This window comes from Condylura cristata, unplaced genomic scaffold, assembly GCF_000260355.1.
Source record: "Condylura cristata isolate star-nosed mole 26May11 unplaced genomic scaffold, ConCri1.0 scaffold00032, whole genome shotgun sequence".
Lineage (NCBI taxonomy): Eukaryota > Metazoa > Chordata > Mammalia > Eulipotyphla > Talpidae > Condylura > Condylura cristata.
In genome coordinates this window covers 9,341,426-9,350,223 of record NW_004567133.1, presented here as the reverse complement: position 1 = coordinate 9,350,223, position 8,798 = coordinate 9,341,426, and the positions used below count along the sequence as shown (strand labels likewise).

General features: G+C 40.6%; 1 protein-coding gene across 1 annotated transcript in view; it reads right to left on the bottom strand.

Annotated features, from left to right (window-relative positions):
• Positions 1 to 150: 150 nt before the first annotated feature.
• Positions 151 to 8,798, bottom strand: part of CDR2 (cerebellar degeneration-related protein 2, 62kDa) — a 54,525-nt gene continuing 45,877 nt past the window's right edge. Inside the window, 3 exon segments of the mRNA XM_004692073.2 lie at positions 151 to 3,371; positions 4,534 to 4,695; positions 4,945 to 5,093. Coding sequence (XP_004692130.2) covers positions 2,507 to 3,371; positions 4,534 to 4,695; positions 4,945 to 5,093 — 1,176 coding nt within the window. The 3' untranslated portion in view covers positions 151 to 2,506.

Genomic DNA, 8,798 nt, shown 5'->3' with positions numbered 1-8,798 from the left:
AGAGTCCTGCCAGGTGAAGTGAAAATACACTAGACAGAAACTTGCAGTCACATGGAGAAATGAAGATCTCAGTAAAGGTAAATACAGAGGCAATTATAAAAGCTAGTATTGTAACTTAGTAGTCACAGTGTTTTATTTTCTACATGATTTGATACTAACATTTAAAGAAAAAATTGTGTCAATGCTAGTGCTAGTGCAACTTTGACTTGTAACTTCAAATTTTATTTTCTGCGTAATTTAAGAAATTAATGCATTTGAAAGAATTGGTTTATATTTTGGGATACTATAGATACAGATATAATTTTGCAACATTAATAACTGAAAAGGATGCAGATAGCTGCAAAGAAACAGTTTTTGTTATTGAAGCTAAAATACTATACATTCAAATTACAATGTTACAGCTTTAAGATGTTAAATGAAGCCCCTAATTATAAACATACATAATGGGTGGCAGAACTCCAAACATAAAATCAGACAGAATTAACAGGGAAGATAGTGTTCTACAACAGACATTAGATACTTCAAATCTCCAGTCACAATAAAGGATCGAAGCAGACAGAAGAAAACTGAGGACCTAAGAATAAACCACTCTGCAAGACACAAACTACCCAACAAAAGAATACATGTTCCTCTTAAGTATACAAGGTATTTTCCAGGAGAGACTGTTATTGGCATTTTGCCAAATATATAAACAGTTGAATTGCAAGATTATGTCCTAAATACTAGAGCTTTTGGGTAAGAAAACATGGTAACAAGTGGCTTAATAGATTAAAAAACATTCAACCTCATTAATAAAAAAAAACACGCAATTTTAAACTTCAAGGAAACAACTTTTTTTCTCCATTAGTTTCTCGGAGCTCAGAAGGTTTGCTGGCATGCTGGTATGAGAAGATAGGCATCCTTCTACATTCTTGATAGGAGCTGGCAGATGTAGCAGTAAACTTCCGGAAGATGGTTAGCCCAGCAAACCGCTACTATCCTTTTTATTTCACATCTAGTAATTTATCTCCTAGACTCATAAATGTCCAAAGACACTTAAGCAATCCATTACAAAGATAATAGCAACAATGTACCTGTCAGGGACCATATAAATGCATGTATCTATTGTGAAGAAAATGTCTCATCCATTTTTTTAGACTTAAATAGTCCCACTGTAAAGTCTTTGTTTGTAAAGTTTCTTTTCTATGACTGAATTATCAAATATTTTGAGAATCAACTAATCAAATGTGATTTTCATTCAGAACCAACCCTGACAATTCTAATAGCGGTAATTATACAGTGTTAACTGAAAATGCATTTTTTAAACATCCAGTAATTTTAACAGATATTATCAATGAGGGGGAAAAAAAAACAAACTCCAAAGCTCTATTTCAAAGAAATGAGGGGGGGGAAATCACTATCCAATTTTCCTAGTTTCTTGTTGGAAGAAAAAAAAGAGTGGGTAGTTGGTTACAATTGTGAAAATGGCTTAAGCTTAAAATGACAAGTATTAAATCTTTTTGTTCATTTTCATAGGTAGTTTTATTTGGGTTTTAGAAAAATATATACAATAACCAGAACCTCAGTTCTCTTAAATATTTTTAAATTAAAAGAATGCAAGTGAATAGATGAGTATGTTTCCAGAGTCAGAACACCAATACTGTAATAAAGCAGCAGATACGGATTTCTGCAGCAGCTCAGAAACATTTAATAGGAGCTGAGCAAGAACAGCTTGTGGTTGATAGGCTAATCATCTCAGACAGCACAGTAGGAGCAAGGAGGCCATCTTTTTCCTTTAGCTCGAATTTAAGAAAGGAGTGATTTACATATGTACCCTTTCTCGCCATCATGGTTCTAAGTAAGAAACCTCAGAATGTGGGGCTGGAGGGCCTCGAGGGCACAGGCCAACAAGTTACCTTTGGTCACACCAGTGCTTGCCAGAATACTAGGGTTACCTGTCAGTCACAGATCAACTGTAGCAGATGTAAAACCCAAAGACCTGGAGTTTTCACTAATCCCATCTATTTTGGATTAGACCCCTGCTTTCTCCTGAACATTCTTCATAATGAATTCACAGTATCCAACAGTGTTTGCAAAAGATATTTCAGTACGGCAGTAGTCTGACTTCTATAGTTCTGAGAAGCAAGGAGGCAGCAGGAATGGCCGTAGCTTCGTCTCAGCTCTGCCCTTTCCCTACACACGTACACCTATGTGTAATACTATGGACTATGTAACTCCAGGCCTGCTCCTCCAGCGGATAAGGACTCCCCTCCACTGCTTGTGGGGTTTTTCGAGGCATCAGTCTCATCAGTGCGCCAGCCAGAGGCCAGTCTGTCTATTTCCTGAGGAGCTTAAACGGAACTGGATTACAGAACTGACGTCAGGTGCCACCTTCTTCCCTGGCTGTATGCATTTGCTGAATAAGCAAGATAATGAGGCAATGTCATGAGCAACGTCAGGCTTTGGGATCTACAAACACTTGAGGTGACAGGAAAGAAGGAAGGTAGTAGCAGAGCTGGAGGTTCAGTTAGGAATAAGAGGAGAGGGAGGGGTATTTTGTTCTCTGTTCATCAATTTCCTGCTTAGTTTTCTTAATACAACTAAAGATCTCCTTAAAAAGCGCTTTGTATTCAGGGGGTGGTGTGGCAGCAGGGGAACCGACGGATTCTGGGGTGACAGGGCCCAGTTCCCAGGCGCCGGCACCAGGTTCAGGCTGGGTGTTCACCTCCCCCAGGTCTTTGGTAGGCACCCTGGAGGTCTGCACAGCCTTGTGGGACAGGGAGTCCTCCTCCTGCTGGCACTTCTTCAGCAGCTCTTCATACTTCACCTTCAGGGCGCTGTACTGAGTGTCCACTTCGTGCAGGAGGGAGATGCCCCTCTGCTTCACAGCCTTGGCCCTCCGGATGCAGGTCTCCTCGTGGCCCTTCACGATGTCACCCCCTGCCAAGCTGCTCAGCACTGTCTCACTGCTGCTGCGCTTGAGAGGGTTTCTATGTGCTTCGGGTGTAGCCACGAACAGCTCCTCCAGTAGGCTTTGGCTGGGCTCTTTGAAAGGGACAAACAGAGAGTCTGGCACCAGTTTCTCAACCCCATTCACGAAAGGGTTCTCTGACTGCAGTATCTGCCGCAGCTCCGCCACCTCCGCTTCTAATTCGAGCGCCCGGGCTCGGTAGGCATCCGAGGCGCCCAGCTGCTGTTCCAGGTCGCTGTTCTCCTTCAGCACAAGCCCATACTCTTCTTCCACATTCACCCTCTTTTCCCGCTCCAGTTTCAGCTGAGCCTGCAACATTGTCACTGTTTTCTTCAAATGCGCATTTTCTTCTTCTTCTGGGCTTTGCTGACTGTGCAAGGAAGTAATCTTCTCTGCAAACACGTGATCATACACAAAGTGTCTAGGGGGCAAACATTGAAAAAACATATTACACAGGTCACTGAAAATGAAGAGAGAAAAAGATGCTTTTCCCTCCAACTAAGTATTAAGGAATTTGACAGTGATGACTTTTTGCCTAGTCCACACTAGAGCCATAGCTAAAATGACACTGTGGGAGGCTGGCAAATACATTTAAGAAAACTTACTTTTCTGTGACTAATTTTATAAGCACATCACAAGTACACCCACCACAGGTACTACAGCTGCTACTTTTAGAAAAAACCACAACAGCCCAGTGGTTCTCTCCAACAATCATGTGGGGAGTGATAACAAAATAGATGCTGGGCCCTCACCCCTTCAGTGCTGACCTAGTTAGTCTAGACTTGAGTTTTTGTTTTTGTTTTTTAAGTTCTCCATAGACTCATAATAAACAACTAAGTTGCAAACCAATGCTTTAGTAATTTTTAACCAGAAATGCACATCAGGATCACACAGCTTTCTACCCACACTTAGAGACTGTTTTAGGCTTGACAATCCCTGGTATCACAATGTGAGAAAGCCCACAGTTGAGCCGATTAACAGCCGTGGTTGAAAACCAGCAGGTGTATGAACTGGTCTCGCTCCTGCCCAGAGTGCCAGCAGCTGGAAGCTGTATTTGTGACTATGTGCTTCTTTGCCTCCCAGGAGGCTAAAAACCCTATGGGGCAGGAGTGGTATGATTTTGCTCATCACCCCCTCATGTCTGACATAGCGCTTGTCTTTCAACAACTTCAATAAATAATTCTTCAAAGAAAATTCAATGTCCTAACTTTAAATTGTGAAGGCATTTCTGCAGGCTAAGAAAAAAATCCATTCTAATGGATTTCTTCTACTGAAATTTTCTTCACTCCAACATGAGCAACACCACCAAATATGTATCTATGAAGTACTACATGGTATTTTAACATATTAAAAATATGTATATGTTAAGTTTTAACATATTAGAAACATGGAAATGAATGATCCCAAGACTTTGAAAAGTTTTCAAAGTCTAACACCCCAAACTCTGTAACTTGTATGTTAAGTGGCTTTGTTTACTAGGAAGTGTTTATAAAAAGTGTTTCTTTAAAGGATATATTTTATCTATGGGATTCCAAAGTGTGTAAATGAATGCTTATGAATACCACAGGAAGTCAGGTTCTTACTGGCGGAGATCATACAGCTCTTTCAGACAGAAGCTGGGCGCCGATTTCTCCTGCTCACACTTCCCCTGGCTCCTTCTCCCTTGACCAGATGACTTCAACTCCTCCACTTGGCTCTGGAGGTGATCAATGTTGGTTTGTAGGCATTCGATTGTTTCAGTCAGACTGTGAGGAAAGACATGAGCCAATTGCTGCTTGTCGTATTAAGGGCATAAGCGGTGAGGACAGATTAGCTGCCAGCCACTCAAACGGGGCTTCCTTTAGTGGAAAGGACTTCTATTTCTCTCTCTTCTCCACAAAAATTAAATTAAATCTTACCTCATATTGACCTAAACCCACTACAGCCACACTGTAGTCTAGTTTATATTAAATTTCCTCACACTAAGGCTTTCTGAATGGGTTCTAGAAATTTACCTCAGAATTTTTTGTTGTGAAGCCTTGCTTTCAACAACTAGCTTTTGATTTGTTTCTTCCAGTTCTCTTGCTGTGACATCTAATTGTTCATAAACTTTTGCATGTTGTTCATTCATCTGTCGGAGAAGCTCCACTTGCTTAGTCAGATACTATAAAAGAAGATGGTTGTGACCAGGTTATACACGAAACAGTTAAGATGCTTGTGGTATCCCAACACCATTTCCCTGGTACTCCAGTACAATTGGCTACAATTCAATTAAATTCTGACCCTAATTACCTGGCATCAGTGACCCCACAGGTTATAAAGGTTCAGTCCCACAAAACTACCCCTGCTTCAGATTTGAGGTACAAGCCCCAGAGGCCACTTGTACTTCTGATTGATAGGCTATATACTTGGAGGTTCCCGTGACCACTTCTCAGCTTCAGTAATTGGCTGCATGAATTCACAGAGCTTTACTTACATTTGCTGGTTTAGTATGAGACTACAACTCAGAAACAGTCAAATGGGAGATATGCACAGGGTAGGCTATGGGTGTGAGGAACACACGAGGCTCACCCACCCAGAAGCTCCCTCTTAGTTTCATTTCAGAGTGTTATAGAAGCTTCCTTACAAAGCCATGGTTGATCCCGTATTCTTCTATAGAAGCATCTGCAAAGTTAACAGATGTCTTTCAAAGAATGGGCTAAGTGATTTTCAACACATCCCTTAAATGACAGTGTGGCAGAACTGAAAAAGAGTGCATGTGGCCTGTTTTTCAAATCTAGTTACATAACTCAGTAGCAATGTGTTGAGAAAACACTTAATTCTCATAACTTCAACTTCTTCACTTGATTTTTCTGGAACCAATTTGTTTTGGAAAATTCTGTTTTACAAAGATAATATGGCGCACACACACCATACACTTTATAACATCCCCAGGGAGGTCTGGGTGGCATTAATAGGTCTGTACTCAAGTGCAAAGATTACATATTCGCATCAATTCAGGTCAGGGTTTGCTGACAAATGAATTTACTACAGACATTAAGGGAAAAAATCTTGCTTTATTTTAAAGCTTTCTGGGTTTAGAATTGAAAATAAGAATTGTGGCTTTGTTAGTGTCATTTTGTAGAACTCAAAGTAGTATGAGATAAGCTGGCACACAGCATGATCCTGTGAAAGCTTGTTTTATTTTCCACTCACTCAACCCCCAGCAGCTCTGCTTGGCCCCTTGGAGTCAGCTACTGATTTCCTTGGAGAGCTTTTAGCGCTTCAGAATATGTCCTTCACCCTTCCCTCCGACTAGCAAGGCCATAGTCTTGCTAGCCACAGAGTTTGTGCCACGTATAGAAAGATCTCTTAGGAATACTGGAGAGTGGGTAAAGGTTAGAATCACAGGAATATATATAGATATATATCAGCTGCAGAAATGTTGTAAATCACATTCTATCCAGTATAAGGTCTCAAGTATTCTTTGGGATTGAGCTACGGCAACCTTTAGAAGGCCAGTGCACAGACAAGAACCTAATTACTGTTACAACAGGAGTTGTATCTGCCCAGTGACCAGAAGTCACTTCCTCACTGAGACCTACCTGTCCCATGAGAGGCCAGTTTCCTCACCAGCCTTCTGGTGGGCTGGAGCCAGAGGAAGCCTACCACTGATGGAAGGCATTGGGATTTTAGCTAAGGATGTGAATGTTAGGTCATAATTTGGTTTGCTTTGTCATATATAATTGGTGACTTTCAGGAAGCACCTTTTTCTTTCTTTTTTTTTTTAAAGATGTATTTATTTGTGCATACAGAACTGGGTACAGGCCAGAGGTGCAGGGGTGGTGAGAGGATTCACCAGAGACAGAGTGGGGAGCAGAACAGGCAGATCCACGAAGTACACTGCTGAGGGGAGCAGCGGGCGGGTCAGGAGAGGTCTGCCACGCCATGTGGTCACCTCCGGGGCAGGCGGGGATCGAACTCCTGGGAAGTGGCTTTAGCTTCTCAATGCAGTGCTTTACCCTGCTGCACCACCAGGGAGGGCCGAAGCACCTTTTTCTAAAATGACATTTCTCATCACCTACCTCTCATAAGGTTGCTATGAAAATTAATACATGTAAAGGACTGAGAATGGTATCTGGCATGTGGTAAAACTGTTCAGTGAAGAGATATTATCTTTGTCTACAGTTGTAATTTTCAAACTTGTAATTTTCACAAATGCTAAGATTCACCTGGGGAATTTATTACAACATAGGAACCTGGGGCCCTTCCCCCTGAAATACTAATTCTTGAGACTTGAGACCAGTTTTTCAGATTGCTATCAGAGTAGTCAGTGGACCTAGAGAAATGTTGATTTTTGGACACAGAAAATTCTGGAAGTTCCTTCTTCCAGCCCCGTGTTTCCTTCTCTTTGGTTAACAATCATTCTAAATCTAAATATCATTTACCGTCTTAGGACTTAGGTTAGCTAGTTATGAAGATTTGGCTATATTTAACTAGATCACAGCAACACTTTTTTTTTATTGTATTATGTTTTCTAAGTTCTTGTAATCATAATTCCCTGTAAGTACCAGTTACTTACAGGGAAGGTTAAGTACCAGTTACTTAACCTTGAGTGCTCTTCTCTAAATTCTCAGTCTACCCAATTTTGGACTCTCTCTGTACCACTAACTCTTACCTATTACATTTTCAAATCTTTGTTATGATCATTTCAAACATATATAAGTGCAGAGAAAATGGCTTAATGGATACCCAATCTACTATAATCCAATTTGAATATCAACACATAGTCTTGTTTCATTTCTTAATTTTCTACATTCAACTCCAATCATTTTAAAGCAAACCCAAGATATCTTAATTCAAGTATACATATATTTCTAAAATACAAGACTTTTCATCTTAATCATAATTTCAGTCATACCTAAGATAAACCCAATAATCCTTTCGTGTTATATATGTTTCAGTGTTAATTTCCCGACTGTCTCTTAAATGGGTTTTCCCAGCTACACTTTTTAGCAACTGATTCTTCCTTATTTCACACTCAGAGGTACCTTAAGATTTTGGAGTTGCCTCACTCTAAGGCAAGGTACCTGCCCCCCTTTCTTTAGGGTCTTTACCCTGTTGCTCCCCCCTCCTCCCTACCCTTTTCCTGGCTTATTCCACCTAATCCAGCTGCTGATAGACTTGACAGGATCTGACAACTCGAAGGAAAAGTTACATCTTCATTTTCACTAACTTTTAAATATTTTGGTAGATACTTTGATATAACAGAGTCCCTGGGTCATTCTTTGTATCTCCTGTACTGGAGACAGGATCCAGGGCATATAGCCTTTAGGCCTCAGTGCAAGCAAAACCTTAGAAGCCTTGCAGAGCATCCTGCCCAGAGCAGCGCCTCTCCCTCGAGGCCCTCTCATCAGTGATATTCCTAAAAATACTCAACACCATAGTTAACAACTGAATTGTCTGTTAATGTGGTAGAGGCTCTCTAGCCTTCTGTATCCAGTCCACTTATTATCATTCCTTACTCACAGGGACTAAAAGAATGTTGGTTAAACAATAGTTTCTAGACCTCTATTCACAACAGCCTGTATCGAAACTCACTTACTATAATGCTGAGTTTATTGAGAAATTGTAAGAAGGGCATTGATGATAGCCCTCAAGGGGAAAGGCCCTAATTAGTCACTAATTCTCTCCTTTCCTGTGGCCTTTATACAAATATCCTCTGTATTTATTCCCAAGGCACCTATGCTCCCCGGTAATCTGAAAGACATGTACAATTCAGGTATTATTTGAGTTCCAAGATGTCCCTTTTTAAAGATAGAATATTCAAATTATAGTTAATGGCCAATAAAAAAAAGCCAAAATGCAAATAAGCATATTTTAAAAACTA